The following is a 21,430-nucleotide window of genomic DNA, read 5'->3' as shown; positions in this document are numbered from 1 at the left end:
TTACAACTAATGTTGTAATTTTGGCTTGAGGGTATGGGTTGTTTGTGGCTTTCTAGCCATATTTCTTCTTTTTCCCCTCACACAACAAAAACTGTTCCAACCCGGGTGAAGCTATGAAGGGGTGGAACAGCCAAGCTTCTTGACTTCCAGTTCCTGTCCTCAAAGTGAAAATCTGTAGCAAGAGCTGGATTGGGCAAGACATCTAAAACAGAGCTTGGTTCCTGGGGATTGAATTGAATACTGTACTGTTTTTCAATACATTCACATGATACAGCTCAGAATGACCTTCAAAACCAAACGTTTGAAGGAGCATGGAAAGAGAAGGGTTGGGTTATCAGGGATGAGTGTAGCGTCAAAAGATGGGGAAGAACCAGAGGATTCTCATGATCCAAAGGGCTTGTGTGGGGCTGTTTGCTCACAAGGTCAAAATTGGAATGGCACAAATCCCCCACCAAAAGGCCTCAAACCCTCAGGCCAAAATGTGGACATTAGTCCCAAGTCCCTCCTTCAGAGGTTGCGCTTCGCGTGAGGGCGCTTCGCACCAGCCCAGGCTGTACCAGGGCCCTCCAATGTGGGGGACTTGTGTTAAGTTAGCGGCAGGCAAGGGACTTGAGCTAAGTTCGCCAATCACCTGGTGTTCGAGGTTACAGTTGCGGCCGCTACACTAACTTAACACAAGTCCCTGTGGCTGGCCGCAACGTGGCCCCTCCCGCAGGAAGGGACTTGCATATTATCCCCAATTTCATAGGGGAGCAGAAAGTACCAAATGGCTGTAAGGTTTTTTTAACTTTTTAATAGCTCTGCCCCCAGCACCTCCAAAGGTCTGAGCCACAGCTGTCTGATCCTTTGACATCTCCTCTACAATTATGTCTCCTCAGAATTTTTGTATCACCACCAATGTATTTTTAATAAATTTTTGAAAAGTGACTTCTCAAGAAATGGATCTGCACAAGGATTCACAAGGCTGTATTGCTTGTAGATCCTGTGGACAAACAAATCTGCATGCTTTCTAGGTTGTATGTAAATTGAAACATTGTACACAGCGGGGCAGATTGGGAAAAGCCAATGCGTCCAGAAGGCGTCCCAGCAGTCCATGCGCCATGGTGGCGTGACAGGGACCCAGAGCCATACTGGCGCCACTCGGTCATGCAACAGGATGCCACCGGGACTGTGGGCATTGGTGGCGCCCCTGGTGCACCAATGAGATGCCACTGACCTGGGCGCCAGCTGGCCGCCCCAGTTAGATGCCTGCGTGACACACCGGTAGGGGAGGCACCATCACCGGCTGTCATGGGGTTGTCCATGCCGGTTGCCCGGCTGACGCAGCAATCCTGATGGCGCCACTGGATATGGGAGGCCCACACTGTGTCCTGGGGTTGTCCAAGATGCTAGAACACCCCATCGGCGCCCTGGCCAGGTGTGGGCCATCAAAGCAACGAAGGGTAGTTACGCTACGCGTAACGCGTAGATAACGGTAACATAACGAAATTTTTGTCGTTAGCACAGCTGGTCAATAAGACAAGTCTTGGGGAGTTCAAACATGTTGAGAAGAGGTACCAGGTGGGAATGCCACATATGAATCACAGAAACTGATTAGGGCCAGGGAGGTACACATTGGCAAAAATCCCCTGCTGATTTTGTCTGCTCTCTTTCAGTAAGGTTTATGCATGTTAAATTTCTTCCCAAGGGCACCTCGCTAAGCTCCGCCGCTCTGGTTCCCTGCCACAATTGGTTTACCATACAGTCTCCCACACGATCAAGGTTGAGATGAGCCTGCTTTCTGGTCAAAAGCTGCTAATCCAGGGTATCAATTACTAGAAACAGGAGACTGCATCTGGTTGATTAAAGTGGAGAGGGTGGTAGAGGTGTTCTAGTCTCTTGTAGCCAAACACCATAACACGTTGTTTTTGGAAGATCATATCACATCTAGAAAACAATCAGCTAAGCTAGCGATTCATCTCCGAATATCAGGCTGGTACAATAGATAGCTTCGGAGAGAGACTTGTGAGCTGATTTGTAATTTTGGCGTGCAGCATTGCATTCAAGAATGACTTAAAGAGAACTTAAGAAGAATCAGGATCCAAAAAAAAAGGAAGGTTTGCTTGGCAATGGAACCAAATGCCGAGCTTTCTATTCCGATTTGTAGTTACAAATTTAGCTACTGAGATTGTTATTTTCCTCCTCTGAGAGCAAGAACCAGATGCAAAGTCGAACCGCCTTCGATACCTAGCTCTTTGACAGTCTTTTCATCGGCCCTGTCATCCGAAAAGAAGAAAGGAAACACTCGGTATTTGCTCAGCAGTTCATTCCAAACAATCAGAATGATTGAAGGGCTTTGACAATTGATTGCCAAACGGAGAGAGGAGCACGAACGGCCACTGACATTTGTTTTCCACCGAAGATTAGTCTTTGTTGGGACGGCGGGATCCCCTCCTTTTCTTCAATCCGGTCTTTCACTTTGGATATCTATCAAAGAAATTCGATACGCAGGCAAGACACGCGACATAATGAGCAAAACGGGGACAGATTTTCCATGATGGGATTTGGTATGCCGAGCTTTACTTTATCATCAGATTCGACGTCCAATTCGATCTATTCGACGTGGATCGTAGATTGGTTGCGATGTAGGTGAGAAACAAGGAATAAGTGGCTGGAATTATCAATTGTAAGCGATGGTGGCTTGCATACCTCCTTTCCTGTTAGTGTCTAGGGGTCGTTTGTAGGCAAAAGGAGTGATATTCGTGGAGAGTTCGAGACAATCGATTGAATACGGGGAGGGTTAGAAATTCGTCAGCCAATCGGAGATGTTTGAGCTTTGAAAGCGATATTTTTCTTGAAGCGGGTGATGCTCTAGGGGCTTAAATAATGACGGACTTACCTTGACCTTGATCTGCATGGTTGACGATGGCTTGACGGGCAATGGTCTGGTCAGATAAGAGATGCGCTGTGATTGCTGGCAGAAAAAAAGCTTTTTCGGTATCGGGGGTCTTCAGGGGGACTGCTCTCGGGGGGTGATCGAGATCGATCTCTTCAGATTCTCTTGGCTGGAGGAGTTGGCAGTTGATGTAACCACTGCCAACCCACTCCACCTGACCAGCCAACCCAGGCCAACCCCAACAAAACAAACACCACCATTCCATTCTCAATCCTTCGCTCGTCGCTCAAGTGCAGAGTCAAGTCGATCAGCATCCGAGCTAGGCTTTTCAACTGTTCTTCAATCTACTACCACTCAGAGCTCCAAGCCATGGCTGAGGGGGATGCAAAGTACCGTCTGACCGACCACGTAAAGTCAGTCTACCAAATCAGCCTGTCTTCTTTCTTCGAATTGGTACTCACTCATATCCACCCTTGACCGGGCTCTTTTCTGTATTCTTGACAGGCCAATCCATTATGCACTCTGCGTTAAGACCGACTTGAATGCTACCCCAGCCCCCCTCTTCGAAGGTACCGCCGAAATAGATCTAGCCATTGTGCAAGAAACAGACCAGATCACTTTCCATGCTGCCCCAGCGCTTGAGATCCTCAAAGTGGTCTACCAATCCAAAGCCTCGAATTCCTCATCCCAGCCGCAAGTCGTCAAATCCATTGAGCGTGATGAAAAGTTCGAAAGATGTACGGTTAACATCGGCCAAAAATTACCTGCCGGGTCGGAGGCTAAGTTGGGGATCGTTTACAAGGGCGTGCTCGAAGGTAGTATGATGGGTTACTATCGTTCTACGTATGAATTCGAGGGAAAGAAAGGATTCTATGGCCTCACTCAATTCGAACCCACTGCTGCTAGACGAGCTTTTCCCTGTTGGGATGAGCCTGCAATCAGTCAGTCTGTTCTTCTCAATTGGGTTTTTTTTAAACCAACCAGTTTTCTGATGGAGAAGGACTCGACGGTTTATATTTTCGAATTGATTGCTATGTGTAGAGGCGACCGTCCAAGTGACTCAAATCACGAGAGAAGGAACCACTGCTTTGACCAACACCTCCGAGATTTCCAAGGAGCCTTCCGACGGGAAATTTCCTGAAACCACACTCCTGAGCTCCACCATGCTCGAAGCGATCGGAGGACAGTCGGCATCAGCAGACTGGGTCTTGACGAAATTCGAACCCACCCCCAAGATCTCAAGCTATCTCGTTGCGTGGGCCAATGGTGCTTCATCCCCTGCTCCACATTCTTTTCTTATCTTACTTCCCACAAGAATGCTAAAGACTTTCTCTTTTCTCTAGGTCCTTTCTGTTCAAAAGAAAGCCATTATATTAGTCCACTGACTAATAAGAAAATTCCACTCCGAGTATTTGCCACCGCTGAACATGCTCATCAAACTCAATTATTACTGGACACTACTGCAAGGATCCTTCCAGTCTACGAGAAGGTGATACTGGATCTCGTTCAATCCTGACCTGTCTTGAAATACTTATTAATTATGATTTCTCATCTAGATATTCGATATTCCTTATCCTCTTTCTAAAGTTGAGTTATTCCTTTACGCATAGCCAACATCAGTAACCTGAAATTTTACCTCGCAAATTAGCTCGACACGTTGGTCGCCTCTGACTTCGACGCTGGGGCAATGGAGAATGTAAGCACATACATTACAATTTGTAGCAGATCTAGCATGATACTAATAACGCTGTTCGAAACATTAGTGGGGTCTCATTACCTGTCGAGTACGGACCCTGAGCCAATTTTGCTCTATCAACAAGAAGTTCATGCTCCTGATCTCGGGCGTTACTTTCGCAGACCTCGGTAGGTTTATTTGATGATGCTTCTGGGATTGCGGCGCAAAAAAGAGTAGTCACTGTGCAAAGCCACGAGGTTGCGCACCAATGGTTCGGTAACATAGTGACGATGAGTTGGTGGCAAGAGTTGTGGTTGAATGAGGCCTTTGCTACGTTGATGGGGTATGTGAATTTCTAAGAATCATCAAAGTCTGCGGTAGAAATCCTTACACTTCGATTCTCCTCCACTCCCAACCTCCTAGTGAACTTGTCATCATCTCAGAAGTGGAACCTAATTGGCACGCTGAGGACGACTTTATTAATGCCCATCTATCAAGAGCCCTTGAACTTGATGGTAAAAGATCATCTCATGCCGTTGAAGTCCCTTGTCCGAATCCGGAAATGATCAATCAAATATTCGATGCGATTTCGTAAGCATTTGCGCTTGTTTTTCATACTTGTTCTGAACTTCACTTGGCGTTTCGTCTCCCTCTGATCCTTTTGTTCGCTGATGTTAGATACTCCAAGGGAGCTTCTATTTTGAAGATGTTGGCAAACTTTGTTGGAAAGGAGAAGTTTCTACATGGAGTGTAGGTTTTTTCCTCTCGAGAAACCGATTTCCATACCCCCTGTATGCTCATCGTGATTTAAACTATTAGTTCACTTTATCTCAAGGCGCATCTGTATGGAAACGGAACAACAAAAGATCTCTGGGCGGGCATTTCGAAATCAACCGGCCAAGATATCAACAAGATCATGAGCAACTGGACTGGCAAGGTCGGCTTTCCCGTTTTAACAGTGGTCGAAGAGGCAGATGGATTAAAAGTCTCTCAAAAGAGATTTTTGTCCACTGGTGATCCCAAAGTAAGATCTCCACTCAGCTGGCAGGGTTCTGGCCAAACAAACAAAAAACTAATTGAACTTTACTCACTAGCCCGAAGAGGATGAAACCTTGTGGTTTGTCCCATTGGAAATCAAAGTGGTTGATGGATCAGGTACCGTCACCGTGAAGCACGATGTGCTTGACTGCCAACGAGAAGCGAAGATCGCTCTTCCAAGCCCTCAATCAACCTGTTATAAGTTGAACGCCGATACTTGCGGAGTTTGTCAGTTAATTGTCTTGCTCAGAGTGAATTTTGGGAGGAAGAGCGGAGTTTGGGATTGAAAGCTGACGACTCGGAGATGGTAACATTTTTAGATCGAGTCTGTTATCCAGCTGAGCGGTTGCAAAAGTTGGGCCAGGAGATTTCCAAGGCCGCTTCTGTCTTCACCGTAGCGGACAAGATGGGCTTGATCCAAGATGCGATCGTGCTGGCACAAGCCGGTTACTCGACCACTCCGAGTGCGCTTGATATCCTCTTCCCACTAGGGGGAGAAAGAAATTATTTGGTTTGGTCGGAGATCACCTCAGCCCTAGACTCGGTTTCCGCTATCTTGTGGGAAGAGGATCAACAAGTGATCGATGGATTTAATAAATTCCAACGACAATTAGTCTCCTCCTTGGCCGCGGAAATTGGCTTTGACACGCTCCCCACTGACGATCAAGACCGCATTCAATTGAGGGTGTTGATTTTGGGCGCGGCGGCACGAGCTGAGGATCCAAAGTGAGTCACAGGCAGTGTGTCATCATAGATCAAAATTTCATCTCATCTCGTGTGATTGTTCGAATGATCCTCCACCAGAGTTTTGAAGGAGATCCAAAGCCGATTTTCGAAATTTATGGAGAACCCAAGTGGTGCGAAATCGTTGATTCCAGCCGACTTACGCAAGCTTGTCTTCACCTATGCGACGAAACAAGGGGGCGAAAAGGAGTACGAGGCCATCTTGGACGTTTACCACAAACCCAGCAATCCCTCCGATAAGATCGCCGCCATGGCGGCCTTGTGTTCTTCCGAGGATCCCCAGCTCATCTCTCGTACCTTGTAAGTAACACTTTTGGCCCTTCTCATTTCCTCGAAACAACTTCATCCTTTATCAGAGTCTAACCATTTCTCTGTCTTTTTTCAGTGATTTTATCCTCAATGGAGAGGTCAAAGAGCAAGATTTGTAAGTGAAGACGCTGCATGGCTATTGTCTTTTGCGGCAGGCGTACTGACAAAAAACAATGATATGCACATACGTAGTATGTACTTCTTTGCGGGTTTAGCGAGCAATCGAGTTTCTCGTAGAGACATGTACAAATTTGTACAAAAGAATCTCGACCAGCTTTTGGTCAGGTTCAAGGGGAACTTCTCCATCGGTCGGTTAATCCAATACTCCTTTGACCGATTCACGACCGAAGCCGACCGTCAATCGGTGATTGAATTCTTCAAGGATAAGGAGTACGTGCCTGAAGCCAGCCTTTCTCCTGACTCTTTATTTGACTTGACCTAAGTTGATTCTTTCTTTTGGCATGCACGTTTGGTAGTACTTCGAACTATCAATCGGCTCTCGCTCAAGGTCTTGATACCGTCAAGAGCAAAGCCGCCTGGCTCAGTCGGGACAAACAAAATATCATCGACTGGTTGAAGAGCAAACAGTTCTTGTAGTCCTCTTGATCCCCAGTCCATCTTTCCTTTCTCACCTAGACTCGTACCCAAACCATGTGTTCCCACATCTCATGCATCTGCCACGAAATCCCTCTCCCACTCTCGCAATTCGCAAACGCCTATCTTCCCCTTATCGGTTGATTGTGTATATACATGAGCATAAAACATTGGATGATCATTAGAAGTGTGTGTTCCTTCTCGTTTAAGAGGTGCAGTATCCATGATACATTAGTGACCGGCAGGGCCAGAGGAAAGTAACTGCGCTTCATGAGGACCCTAAGTAGCGCACTCCTCTCAATGGCTGGAATGGCCACTGCCAGTACTGACCAGCCATTGGTATGTAGTAATTTGAATATATTCAAGGGAAAATATCAACGTTGAAAGAAACAAAGCTTTTTCAGTTAGGAAAATTTGATTTGAATACCAATTGGAAGGTTTTGAAAACAATTCTGCCGGAAAATTTTCAACATCACAAAGATTCATTGAGTGCCCTCAAATTTGGCCTGGTACAAGTTTCCTTCAAAATGTTTTGGTTCTTGAAAAACATGGGCAGCTGCCACCCGCAAGCTCGTTGAAGACAAACATTCAATAACAAGCCCACCGTGAAAGCAGACACATAAATACAAACCTAGTCACTTCAACATGGCAACTCTAAATACAACACATGCCTCAAACCAGAAACAAGAGAAATTGTTTTGCAAGACAACAAACAAACGACTCTAAAATCAGGAGCATATAGACAATCGATAGTACAGTATATGATAAAATATGAAATCGCCAAAGGACCTTTCTGCTGCACCTGATGGGCTCGCATGTACTCAGATGATGGATGAACAGGGCAAAGGGTTATTGCTAGGTGAAATTGATCCCCTGGGCCAACGGCATTTGATCCGAGAAGTTGATGGTACAACTGGACCATCGACAATACTACAAGATGAAACCAAAACCAGTCAATCGTTGCAATCCAAACAAAGCCTTAGCCAATGAAAATCATGACACTCAACTTGTTTCCAGGCATCTCCCCCCGACTCACGTCCCCATCCAGTGTGGAAGTTCCCTCCAAACCCGGCTCCAATCTCGGCGCCTAATGAAATGATATGGTTCCAAATTGAGATCAAATGATTTTGACTTCTCTGTGACCTGTGACAACATAAAATCCTTCATCTTACCACTTGTGCCCGCATTGACATTCACAATGCCACATCGAGAACCATTTGGTCCAGTCCAATAGAAGACGTCGCCGATATCCCTGAACCACAAACATTATCTCGAGCCGAACACACAATTCCTTTGTACCACAAAGAAAAGAAGCTCACATTGAGAATAAGGAGCTACTAAGAGCTTGGTCGACTGAATTTGTCATTTCTACGGCTTCTTCCAATTTTCTAAACCTTCCGACATGTAAGATGGGTCCAAAGACTTCCTTCCGAACGATATTGGGCATTGCGGAAGGGACTTTCAACCGATCACCCCAATCAATAATGGTGGGTTGGACGAACTGGCTCTGCTCGATCCTCTGCCCGCCGTGCAAGATCTTTCCACCTTCCTTCTTGCACTCTTTGATGCAATCGAGATAGCTCTGGACGGCTTGAGGAGTGTGCAACGCACATACTAAGGTCGACGGCTCGAGTCCATGGCCAACCCTGGTAGTCACCTGTTCGTATGACTTCTTGAGCGAGTTCAAGAAGTTTTCTGCGATAGACTCGTGCAGAAAAAGTCGCCGAGTCGTCGTACATCGTTGTCCGGCCGTCCCGACGGCTCCAAACACTGTCGCTCGAAGCGCAAGGTCAATTGAGGCACTGGGCATGACCACCAAGGCCTACATGTTCATACGACAGGCGCAAGCCATCAAGTCAAACTCAAGCTTCATTGAGTGAGGTGACTGAGTGAAACAGCGTACATTATTACCTCCTAGTTCCAAAAGAACCTGAATGAATAAATGTGGTTTTTCGAAAGGTGTCAGTGCTTTCCGTTGAGATTGATTCCAAACATTGCGTGTAGGGGTAGCAATGAGATTAGGTACAACCCAATAGCCCAAAAATGAGATCGGGATACTGGTCCAATAGCTACTAATGAGGACATCTCACCTTGCCGAACCGAGCTTGGACCGTCTCTCCGACCTGTTTACCGACATGTTCACTGCCGGTGAAGCTGAGAAGGTCGACCTTTTGCTCAGTAGCCAGCTGTCCACCGACCGATGAGCCTCCACAGACTAAGCTCGAAAGTGCCCCAGGTAAGCCGTGGGATTCGAGAACCCGGGTGATGATCTTATTCATCGCGATTGCTGTTAAAGGCGTCGTAGGTGATGGCTTCCAAATGGTCGCGTTTCCAGTGATGAAAGAGAGCGCGAAGTTCCAACCGTAAACAGCACCTGGGTATCAGTGATTGAGATGAGAGAGAGGAAGATCAGCTTCACCATCATCTCGAGTCTCTTGGAATATCATGAAACTCACATGGGAAGTTGAAGGCGGTAATCACCCCGACCAATCCGAGGGGGTTGGGGATCTCTTTGATGACGTGACCTTGGCGCTCACTAGCGATGATTTTGCCGCCAAAGATCCTACTCAAACCGAGCCCGTAGTCACAGATCTGAACGACTTCCTCCACCTCGCCCAAGCTCTCACTCTTAATCTTGCCCATCTCGAGAGTGATGAGGCCAGCGAGGGGTTCTTTAAGCCGGACGAGCTCTCTGTTGAAGTCTTTCAGGATCTCCCCCCGTTTCGGCCCGGGCACGTTGCGCCAGCTCTTGAATGCTTCTCGTGCTTTTCCAATCGTCTCAAGAGTCTGTCCGTGGTCCGCACACGAGACATGCAGCCCGATCGGATTCCCGGTAGCCGGGTCAACCGGTCGGAGGATCTCGCCCTTTCCCTGCTTCCATTGTCCATCGTAAACACCCGCAATTGGCTCTTCCGTCCTTGCGGGGATCAGGTCGAGCTGCTCAAGAATCGGCTTCGCATTCGATGCAATCGATCGGACTTGTGTTCCGCTTGCATCATGGGTCGCTGGGTTCCAGCTGCTCCTGGAGGGTCGGCTGGATGATGAGAGAAAAGGGAAGAGGCCCAGTGGTCTCCTCAGAGAGCTGAATATTGATGGCAGTGTCGATTTCCTGAGTAGCATGCTGAAGTCGATGTTGGCGTTCAACAAGTGTCATGGTTTGGGTGGCAATGTTATGTTGAGTACATCATCGGGGGCTCTCGGGCAGTCACCGGAAGAGCGGTCCCCCGGGTAGGTGCCCATCTATGATCTGAGGCTTGGTTTGGTCCGTTCAGGATGTTCATCACAGAAAATGTGTCCTCGCCCCGTTGGGGGAGGAGCACCGGAGAAGTCTGGCCGAGTGTCCACAGAGGCCGTTGGGTGACCATTCCAGCTCCGGAGCTGAGTACCTTGCTCTGCCGCCAACACTGTCATCCTGGACAGATCCGCCTGGTCCGAACATACTGCCCAATTAGTATGGCGTTTTTCTTTTTTAAATCTCTGAATCTCCTCACATTGCAAACACATAAACGAGCACTTTGATTGCTACCAGGGTGCTATTTTTTGGTAGGTAGCCCCAGACATTCGGACCTTCAAGGTTTACAATATTGTGGCTCCCAACTTCCCAGCAAGTCAAAATCTATTGTGACTACGTTTTTGACCAGTCAGGCCATGTGCGCATATTGACTCGGAGAATGTGAGATGGGTAGACTGATTTGAGCACCGGATCCGGGCTGAAGTTGCATCGTTTTCGACCTCCTTGGATCAACTTTTGAAACTCATTTGATATTTATGATATCAGGTTTCATCGGCTGCACAGTGACCTCGGTGAAGAGAGGTGAAGAGCAAGTCCGCTGATCTCGCCATCCAACTAAGTTTCAATTAGAAATACCAATCCTCACATTCGCCTTCGTATCATACCTTTGATCAACCTGCCTGCCCGCTCCCCGAAATACCATTTTCGCAAATCAGTTTTCCACCCCATTCAGATAGGAAACCGTGATCAGGAACCCTTTTGTGCAAGCTCTCTACATCGATTCAAAAGCACAACACCATGCCTTTGGTTAAGATCACAAACCGGACTTCGCGCCCTATCAATGTGGCTCTATCAATCATTATACCAATTCATTTCCACAACGAACTCTTGCCCCAGCAGACTTGGGAAACCCAAGTGGGTAGTGTATGGTTGGTCAGAAGAATCCAGTCAAGCTTTACGGGAGGCTTTTGATGATGACTTCTTGATTCATACACATTCGAATCATAGGTTCAAGTTCGAGTGCCGCGAGGATGATGGATCCAATAGATATTCAGTTTCCCAATCCGCTATGACGCTTGGACTATTTAGCCTGACTGGTGCGAGCATTGCGATTGTTGCTATTCCACTGGCGATCACCAGCCTCGCTCCAATTGCTGGAACATCGTGCACAGTGAACAGGGACTCAAGGAAGAAGAACTAGAAAAAACTCTGCAAGAAACAAGTACTCTTCTCGATGGAATCAAGTATCTCTGCCTACCCAACGCAGCAGACCCGACTGGCAAGGAGCACGAACAGGAAGCCGTAGATCCTTCCGGTACAACCGAAACCCAAGCCGTTGAAACCTCGAAAAATGCGCTGTTAGGAATCTTGACTCCTGAGATGCTCGATAGGTTCACAAAATTTTATTCATCCAAAAGTGATAAAGTGACACTAGACCTCAAACCACAAAGCCCGAATGCAGAAGGCTCTCCCACACGCCAACCTCAAAAATCTCATCTCGAGGGTTCTCCAGAAACAACGCAGAGCGATTCAAAATCAAAGGGCAGAAATCTGAGAGAATCTCCATTGGATAGTTTAACATCCGTCTTCCATGATTTTTCAAGGTTTCAACGTCAAAACATGAAACGTAGAAAAGGCAAATCGATGCAAAGAAAATCCGATTCGGATAACGTGCCTTCTGGTGATAAAGATAAGACGGCAAACATTTTAACCGAAGACCGCGAAGAAGAAGAAGATTGGGAACTGGTCGAAAGCGATATGATTTCCAGGTTTAACGATCAGCCGACATTCAATGCAAATGAAACAGTATATATAGGTTTCAATGTTTTATATCAGTTCGAGTGGCATATGAACAATGATGTCAAGAATAATCCAGGGACCAGATTTAAGCTAGTAGACACATCAATGTAAACCCTGAGAGGTTTTTAAATGTCCATGTAATACTTGTGGTTATGGTGTTCAAAATTGCATATGTCACGGTTTACATAAAATCATAAAGCCAATTTTGGCTGGGAGATGTCAGCGTGCATAAAACTTTAGGCCCCGTTTGGCCGCGCGATGTTACATGATAAATTGGGCAACTTATAACAGGGGTTGCCCGGGTTATAACTTCCATGTCACGGTTTACATAAAATCATAAAGCCAATTTTGGCTGGGAGATGTCAGTGTGCATAAACCTTTAGGCCCCGTTTGGCCACGTGATGTTATATGATAAATCAGGCAGCTTATAACGGAGGTTGCCCAGGTTATAACTTCCATATATTTGGTGTTTGTGGCAGCCAATAATATCATAAAATACATGATCACACACGACTGAAATTTATCATCCCCGCCATTTCAGAAATAGAGGTCTGGACCTGTATTTCTGGGTGATAAATCCACTTACTGTCCCCAAGTCCAGGTTGTGGATTCTGACTCCTCTCATATCATACTTGATGAGATGAACAGGGACTGAGGGCAACAGGCACAGAGCGTGGCGGTGTTTGAGGGTCGTGGAAGGATGCATTTCATATCAGAAGGATAGGGAATGAAAAACAAGCAAGAGAAAAGAAAGAGAACAAAACTAACCTGAGGGCAACAGGCACGGAGCGTGGCGGTGTTTGAGGGTTGTGGAAGGATGAAGAGAGAGTCCTTCCACGCCTGCTGCCTCAGGTAGACTACATACAAACTGTGACATGTATGTGAGATGTGAGAGACATGGGAGAAGCATAAAGGACAAAACAAAAACCTGAGTACTAAACTCAACACCCCCCCTTGCTGAAACCATGGAGAAAAGAAAAAGAAAGGAAATAATAATAAAAAGGAATGGAGAAAGGAAGTTGAAAGGAAAGGAAAGGAAAGGGGATAGATGTAGAAAGCAAGATAAGGGAAAGATTGGAAAGGAAGAAGGAAGGAAAGAGAGAAGAAGAATGTGAAGGGGGTTGAATATGGGGAGAGATCACTCGACAAGACCAAACATTTGAAAATGGTTTTTCAGAGAGACACAAGTGAGCGGCTTGGTCAACATGTCCGCAAGCATGTCTTTTGTTGAAACGTGGAGAAGTGAAATTTCAAAGTTTTGAACACATTCCCGTATGAAATGATACCTGGCGTGGATATGTTTTGTACGGGCGTGGTGTTCGGGATTCAATGCAAGCGCTTCTGCTCCTTCATTGTTGACGTGTAGGGGAATCACGGTGTCCGGTTGAAGACAGAACTCTGTTAGTAGATGACAAAGCCATAGCCCTTCCTTGCAGGAATCAGAAAGGGCTTTATACTCAGCCTCCGTGCTTGACAGGGACACAGTGGCTTGTTTGCGAGATTTCCAGGAGATCGCGCTGTCCCTGATGCAATAGGTGTAAGCAGATGTGGAGCGCCTGTCATCTCGATCTTTGGCCCAGTTGGAATCGGAGAAGCCAGAACAGGTGAGATCACCGTCAAGACAAAGTTTCAAATCCTTCGTTGTTATGAGATAGTTGAGTATTCGGATGCCCGCGTGCCAATGGGCCGCAGATGGGTCACGGAGATGTTGGGAGAGCCAGTTAACGGCAAAGGCAATGTTGGGCCTTGTGCATTGAGAGACCCATAGGAGAGAGCCTATGAGCTGAGGGTATGGACCCGGCGAGGGTGGGTCCAAGGGGAGCCGGCGGCCGAGATCCTTGAATGAAGAGTTGGTGGGAGTGGAAACGGTGAGGGACTTGTTGTTCAGGAATCGGGCGCCGAGTTCGGATATGTGATGCGCCTGGTTCAGAAACACATGATTGTGTTGGAGATCGCGCGTGATTTTTAGAGACAAGAAGTGATTGAGTTCTTCATTGGCCCCAATTTTGAAATGGCGACCGATTGAGTCAATGATTGAGTCTACAGCGGCTGGCTCTCCCACTATTGCAAGATCGTCTACATGGGTGGTTAGAGCCCCAACAAGCTTTCCGGAGACGATTTTGAAGTAAAGCGTTGGATCGTAGACTGAGTTGGACCACCCAATTTCCAATAGAGCTTTGTGAAGTTCTATGTTCCATTGGCGCGGTGATTGCTTTAGTCCGTACAGAGATTGGTTTACCTCACATACCCAGTCCGGATGCAGGGGATCCTCAAAACCTGGGGGTTGTTCCATGTATATCGGGGCGTCTAGGTGACCGTTAAGGAAAGCGGTTCTGAAGTCAACCTGGCGAACTTTCCAAGCGCGGCATGCCAATAGACTTAGAATCAAACAGAGAGTTTCTAGCCGGAGAGTGGGGGAAAACACCTTGTTGTAGTCAAGGCCTTGAACCTGCGAATAGCCCATTGCAACTAGGCGGGCCTTGAGCTTTTGAATGCTCCAATCTGTGCGGCGCTTGAACTTGAAAACCCACTTGGATTTGATGATTTTTCTCTTGGCTGGACGGGGAACAAGCTTCCAGGTTTGCATACCGAGAAGAGATGCGTATTCATCCTCGGCCGCCTTGAGCCACCAATGCTTGTTCGGCGATTTGAGAAGTTGTCGCCATGTCTTTGGGGTATCGATGTCTGAGTCCGCAACAGTGTTTTTTGCCCAGTTCCCATAGCATTCAGGAGCTTTTTGTTTGCAAGTGGAGCAGCAAGGCGGGGGCGAGATCGGTTTGGGTGGGGAAGGAGGTTTTGGCTGGGGAAATTTGTTGGCAGACGGAGAGGGAGAACTGCCGCGAGAAGGTGAGGGAGTTGGCGAGAAAGGGGGAGGAAGAGGTGGAGAAGCACGGCGGGGAGGAGGGGAATCAGCACGAAGTGGAGGCAAAGAGACGACCAAAAGGTCTGGTGAGGGAATGGGAGAGTTGCTGGCTGAAGAGTTTGGCGCCGGAGAATCTGAGTCGGATAATATTGCAACCGGCTTTCGTGGGGCGTTCCCGGGCGCGTGAATGGATGCCGTGAGGCGGCGATTGAAACGAGGTTTGAGGGGGATGTGCAGTGGAAGTTTGAGTTTTGAATGACGTTGAGCATCAGATGGATTTGGAATGACATGAGGGGGGGGGGGGGGGGGTGGGGGGCAATGAGGGAGAGGGGGAGGAGAGGGAGGGGAAGAACTTGGGGTGTTAGCTGAGGCGTCGGGAGAATTTGTGCTGACGGAAAGAACACCAGAAAAATTAGTAGTATTTTTGGGGAACAGAGAGTTGGTGGGTCAGGGTATTTCAGCTGTAAGCGCAGGGGGGAGAGGTCGTGAGCTTGGATCCGCAGGGAAACGAATCATCTACAAAGATGATGTCGCGTGATTTAACAACGGACCGATTCTCAAGGTCCCACACCCAACACCCGTTTCCGTTTGATAAGTATGAGAGGAGAAGAGATGCTTGGCCTTTCTGGTCGAGCTTCTTGCAATTTGCTTTGGGAATTTTATACCACACAAGACATCCGAAAGGATGAAGATAGGAGAGATCGACCGAAGGTAGGTTGAGGACCGAGTTGGGAGATTTGAAGCCTGCAGGTGTGTTGCAGGGAAACGAGTTGTAGGCAAACAAAGAGTGCCAAAGGGCGTCCGTCCAAAAAAATTTTGGTGTCCAAGCGCTGATGAGAGCAGATCGCACTAGATTGCTTATAGTTTGGTTCATCCTTTCCGCCACGCCATTCAGTTCTGGAGAATGTGGAGGGCCAGGCTCGTGACTGATACCTGCCAAAGAAAGATAGGACAAAAACTCATTTGAAATGTACTCTCCGCCATTGTCCGAGCGAAGGACCATGATCTTGTGGGCGCCACTTTTCTCAAAGAATGCTTGAAAGAGCTTGAAGCATTGGAAGGAGTCACTTTTGTATTTCATGGGAAATACAACCAGAAATTTGGAAAAGTGGTCTATAAACGTAATGAAATAAGAGTAGCCCTCGCGTGATTTCACCTCATATGATCCTACGTCGGAGTGGATAAGTTGGCCGGGGAAGGTTGAGCAATGAGAGGAACAAGACTTGAAGGCCTTTTGGGGCATTTTTGCTTGAACGCAAGTTGGACATTGTTGAACGGCAGTTTCGTTCATGTCTGATGGTATGATACCGTTTGATTTCAGTAAGAGTTTGAGAGGTTTCAACCCAATATGAGAGAAACGGTCGTGGAACCCCAGGAGAGAACGGTCAAAGACTGGGGGAGTGATAGTGATGGACAAAGAGGATCTCACAGATTCTGGGGGGAGACAATAGAGGTTTCCTCGTCGGTACCCTCGCCCAATGGAAGCGCCATCGATTGAGATGTCGGATGTGTTGTAGAAATCACAGGAGTTCTTGGAGAACACCACTGTGACTCCGGCATTGCAGAGGCCTGCAACCGAGAGCAGAGGTTCGTGGAGAGCGGGTACAACCAAAGTTTTAACCGGTTCACACCCTTTGATGGGGAGTTGCGCAAGTCCGTGGTGTGTGGCCTCAACAACAGAGTGGTCGGCCAGACGGACTGGTGTGCAATTGGTTTTGAGGTTGATGAGATTTGAACCGTTCGGCGTCATGGACATTGAACATCCAGAATCGATGTTGGTATCCCCGCCTTGCAGAAGTTCAGAGGGGATCAACAGTGAGGTGACCGTGTTGCCGGCCGTGACTTCTAGTTCAGAACCGGAATAGTCAGAGTTTTTGTCTTCATTGTAGCCAGAAGGTGACTGACCAAGGGTAGCGACGGAGGTCCTACCGGCTCTAGCAGCGGGCTTGTTGGAAGGGGGGTTTGGGTTATCCCGTTGGCTGGCTTCCCATCAAGCCTTTTGTGCGGCTTTGTGGTCGGAAATGAGTTTTTGTGTGTTGTTACACAAATTGAGGTTGTGAGAATCACTGTTACATAAGGGGCAGCGGCAAGGTTTCTTTGACAAATCGGGTCGAGGACCCTTGGAGTTGTTGGAGGAAGCAATTGGCTTTGTGGAGTTGGCTTTTGTAGTCAATACTGAGATAATATCTCTTTGGGATTCACGACGGATAGCTTTGTTCTTTAGAGCAGAAACAATTGTCGCGGTCTTGACGTCTTCCTGATTCATTAGGCCTGACACACAGTGCAGCCAATTGGAGGGAATCAAGCTAAGAAGAGCCGCGTTGTGTACATCCTCCGGGGTAAGTGGTTTTTTGGGAGAGACGAGAGAGTTTAGACGCTCGTAGGATTTCGCAAGCGTATCAATGTGAGAGTTGATATCATCTCCCTCCATCCAAGCGTTCACCAGCTTTCGAATCCAGTACACCCGGCCACCTGTTGTCGAGTCCTGGTGAGCACGAGAAAGATTGTTCCAGATCGTCGCAGCGTTATCCTCGTCGGCGAGATGACAAAGATTTGATTCATCAACAATCTGGACCAGTACCGCACATACGAGGCCGTTATCCTTGTCCCAGTTAGCTGGGCAAAGATTGCGTGCGACTGGGTTGAGGACATGATTGACCTTGGTAGATTTGAAGACCCTGTGGACGACTTTCTTCCAGTTGAGATAGTTGGAGTCGGTACCTGGGGCCTTGAGGATTGGAAGCCGGGCGATCGAGATCTTTGAGGAAGAGGTTGACATCTGTGGAGAAATACAGATGTCAGCGTGGGTTGGAGTGTCCTGTTTGACGTCTTTAGATGTAGACATCTGGGTTAGCGAGGACACAAGAGATTGATCCTTGTAGCGTTCACGAGTTCGTAACACCTAGTATGCCAATTTTCAACGTGCCTAGCGATGCGCAAGAGCTAGCTGGTGCTCATAACCTGATGAGATGAACAGGGACTGAGGGCAACAGGCACGGAGCGTGGCGGTGTTTGAGGGTTGTGGAAGGATGCATTTCATATCAGAAGGATAGGGAATGAAAAACAAGTAAGAGAAAAGAAAGAGAACAAAACTAACCTGAGGGCAACAGGCACGGAGCGTGGCGGTGTTCAAGGGTTGTGGAAGGATGAAGAGAGAGTCCTTCCACGCCTGCTGCCTCAGGTAGACTACATACAAACTGTGACATGTATGTGAGATGTGAGAGACATGGGAGAAGCATAAAGGACAAAACAAAAACCTGAGTACTAAACTCAACAGTACTTGATAAATTGCATTATGGCTCAACAAAAACCATCCCAAAATCCTCATCCAACTCTAAAATGCACCGCAAAGCCTTGAAACCCGTTTAAATCTTCAAAGACTCCTTCTACTCCAGCTCAGCGGGAATCTTGTCCAACTCAGGCCACTAGTACTCCGAACTCGCAACTAATCAGTTCAAAACAACCAGTTCCTATCCCCTGGAGTCAAACTCAATCTCAGCCAATGGGTTCTCAACAATCAGGCCCAAATGTTTCTCAACATAGTCCAATTGGAACCCAAACCCAGCCAGAGTATAGTCCTGAAAATAGAGATGGCACTTGGCACCCGCTGGCGGGTACCTGTCACACTTCAGCACATAATTCTATGCGCTTGCAGGCGCCCATGGCGGGTGCCAGGGGTTCCATTTTAGTAAAAATACATACAGGGAGCTGCACACGCGCAATGGGTACCTGCAAGTGCATATGATTATGTGCTGAAGTGTGGCGGGTGCCAAGTGCCATCTCTACCCAAAAAGGACAAGACCAAAAACCTTGTATGGACCTCTGACATGGAACGCAGTGCTCTCAAGATGTATGTCAAAGCTGTCAAGTCAGGAAAGCAAGGCAAAGCTGGATTCAAACCAGAGGTTCACCAAACAGTTGCTACCGATGTGGTAGACGGAAAAGTGAAAAATCAAAAGTTTTTCCTCATACATATATTTACTCACCCTAGGCCTCAAGATACCACCAAATAGACCTCATAAATGGATTCTACAGCAAATTTTACCCCTAGTCACCACTGGAAGCGTCACTGGAACCCCGCAGGATTGGAAGTTACACCCTCTTGGACCCTCATGGACACGGCCAGCCTCAGTCATTAACCTGTCACACCCCTCAAGTCACCTTTCCCAGGTATACACATACTCAGACCCAGCCAAACACATACTCTTTTCCATCCCTCTTATCTCCACTGCTTATGCAGGGGACTAACCCCATTTCTTCTGTATTTGACATGTCCCCGCCTCATTTATGCACCCTTTGCAGCTGCATGCAGTCTTCTGACCCCATTTCTGCACTCCTTGCATTAGTCTGACACCACTCATGCACCCCTTGCATGAAGTACCCCTGTATTTGACATTTCCCTGCTTTGTTTATGCACTCCTTGCATTAGTATGACATCATCTTTCATTTCTCACCCCACTTTCTGCCTGTATTTAGTATCTTCTGACACCAATTGTACGCAGCACACCAGCTAAAATCCCTCATCCAGGGTCCCCCTTGTAGCTAAAATCCCTCACATTTGTCTATATAAGGAGCTCTCTCCCCCCCAGTTGTTTTTCCCTCAGTTCAGTACCCACCAGTTATACCCCATTAGCCATTATCATCACCCTTACACTTTTATAACATACCATATCACCCCTCTTATCTGCAATAACCACTGAGCTCACTCTCATATCAACAATGGGAAGTTACTTACGTTACATTATCCAGCGGGATTTCCGTAACGTAACTTCCCACCGTTACCAGATAACGCGTTATTGTTATCTGGTGAAATATTCCTGCGCTATTTTGGATAACGTAACAGAGGCGAATTTCCGCCTTGATGCCGCAAAAAATAACGCTGATAACGCGCTAACCGCGTTAGCTGGCGTAAAAGCACCGTAAAATAGGCAAAAAACCCGCGTTATCTGCACGTTATCCTCCTCAGATCGCGGGGGATAACGTAACGGGTCTAATAAAACAGAAAAAAAATCAAAAAATAACGTAACTAAAACAATGCTGCTGTTAGGGCAAGGATAACGGCACCAATTTAGTTACGTTATCCGTTACTTTTTGTTACGGATAATGTAACTTCCCATTGTTGCTCATATCACTGGTTGCATATCACGCAACTGTCACGAGTTACCCGGTTCCTGGTTCAACTCCCAACTAAGACATATACCCTTCTCAGTCCAGACAACTCTTCTCAACTTTCTATACCACCCTCTCAAAGACCTGTGTTCAACCCCCACCGGGAACATCGAGTCAACTTTCACCCTTTCCATCATCATAAACCCTCTCAACTCTCACATACCTGTCATCAAACAACTTCATCTGGAACTAGACCAGACCTATCACTTGATTAAAACTTGCCAAGCTTAGCTTGGTGGGTCTTGTTATCTGATAGTATAGAAGGGCAGAGTTTTGCACCTCCATCATCCCCTTCTCCATTCAGCAAAAGGGTTTCAAAATCACTTTTGAGTCTTACACCGAGCTGGCTATTGAGTTCCCCGGTGTCGAGTTTACTGTCCAAAAGGTGAAGTCAAAGTTCAACCAGACATTCAAAAAGATCTGGGATGCTTTTGCAGCTTGCAAAGAAGCAAGTGGATTTGGGTGGAACAAGGCCAAATGTATGGTCACTGCCTCAGAGGAGGTCTGGAATTCTTTTTTAGTTGTAAATTGACCTGGATGCTTGGTGCTTGGTAGTAGGAAGATGAGCGAGATCACATGATTCCTTGTGTGTAAATCTTAGTTGCACCCAAATTACAGACAATTTAAGAATACCCTGTTTCCCGAATGCAGGGACTATCAAGTGATTTTCAAGGGGAACACAGCTACTGGTGTTTTGCGTTGATCTGGTGCAACTGTCCCGACTGAAGATGCGGAGGGAGGTCCCACTGCTCCCGGTGTTGATGAAGCTGCTGCTGAAAACTCAAATGCTCAACAAACACCTGCTCAACGTCTAGGGGTCCGAGCTGCTTGTTGTCATCAGATCCCATTGGGTGATTGCTTTGAAAACTTGATTGATCGACTTGTTGATGCCTTTAACCAAGAGGAAGTCTCACCAATACAAACTGAAATTGAGAAGTTCCAGGACCACTTTGCGAATGGTCTCAGTATGGAAGAGCTTGTTACGGGTTTTAGCATCTTGGAAAACAAAGCAAAGGCCAAAGACTTTCTGGAAATCCAAGACCACAACCACGCCTGGGTCTGGATGAGTGCGCAGATCAATTCCAAGCTTTCTCTGGGCAACTGATTCATCAGCTTAGTGAGCTACCACTC

General features: G+C 47.2%; 4 protein-coding genes across 4 annotated transcripts; 2 read left to right on the top strand and 2 right to left on the bottom strand.

The window, feature by feature from the left end:
* Positions 1-2,170: 2,170 nt before the first annotated feature.
* On the bottom strand, positions 2,171-2,896 carry PtA15_1A417 (uncharacterized protein; the record flags this gene model as incomplete). The annotated part of the gene is made up of 5 exons (XM_053165443.1): positions 2,171-2,255; positions 2,384-2,466; positions 2,563-2,592; positions 2,689-2,706; positions 2,879-2,896. The coding sequence occupies 5 exons, from the start codon at positions 2,894-2,896 to the stop codon at positions 2,171-2,173; spliced, it is 234 nt and encodes a 77-aa protein (XP_053016634.1).
* Positions 2,897-3,244: 348 nt separating this feature from the next.
* Positions 3,245-7,238, top strand: PtA15_1A416 (uncharacterized protein; the record flags this gene model as incomplete). Its single annotated transcript, XM_053165442.1, has 17 exons — positions 3,245-3,288; positions 3,380-3,816; positions 3,917-4,141; positions 4,219-4,364; positions 4,432-4,461; positions 4,524-4,571; positions 4,639-4,659; positions 4,733-4,893; positions 4,974-5,141; positions 5,229-5,300; positions 5,370-5,574; positions 5,645-5,816; positions 5,909-6,314; positions 6,393-6,632; positions 6,718-6,756; positions 6,834-7,031; positions 7,118-7,238. The coding sequence occupies 17 exons, from the start codon at positions 3,245-3,247 to the stop codon at positions 7,236-7,238; spliced, it is 2,733 nt and encodes a 910-aa protein (XP_053016633.1).
* An 852-nt stretch (positions 7,239-8,090) lies between these two features.
* On the bottom strand, positions 8,091-10,355 carry PtA15_1A415 (uncharacterized protein; the record flags this gene model as incomplete). The annotated part of the gene is made up of 7 exons (XM_053165441.1): positions 8,091-8,165; positions 8,243-8,322; positions 8,408-8,487; positions 8,555-9,057; positions 9,139-9,165; positions 9,326-9,609; positions 9,692-10,355. The coding sequence occupies 7 exons, from the start codon at positions 10,353-10,355 to the stop codon at positions 8,091-8,093; spliced, it is 1,713 nt and encodes a 570-aa protein (XP_053016632.1).
* A 910-nt stretch (positions 10,356-11,265) lies between these two features.
* Positions 11,266-12,378, top strand: PtA15_1A414 (uncharacterized protein; the record flags this gene model as incomplete). Its single annotated transcript, XM_053165440.1, has 3 exons — positions 11,266-11,400; positions 11,476-11,481; positions 11,557-12,378. 3 exons carry the CDS (start codon positions 11,266-11,268, stop codon positions 12,376-12,378), a joined length of 963 nt encoding a protein of 320 aa, XP_053016631.1.
* Positions 12,379-21,430: the final 9,052 nt, after the last annotated feature.

Source organism: Puccinia triticina, chromosome 1A, assembly GCF_026914185.1.
Source record: "Puccinia triticina chromosome 1A, complete sequence".
In the NCBI taxonomy this organism is placed as follows: domain Eukaryota; kingdom Fungi; phylum Basidiomycota; class Pucciniomycetes; order Pucciniales; family Pucciniaceae; genus Puccinia; species Puccinia triticina.
The sequence above is the reverse complement of the archived record's forward strand: the minus strand, read 5'-3'. Positions and strand labels throughout refer to the sequence as shown.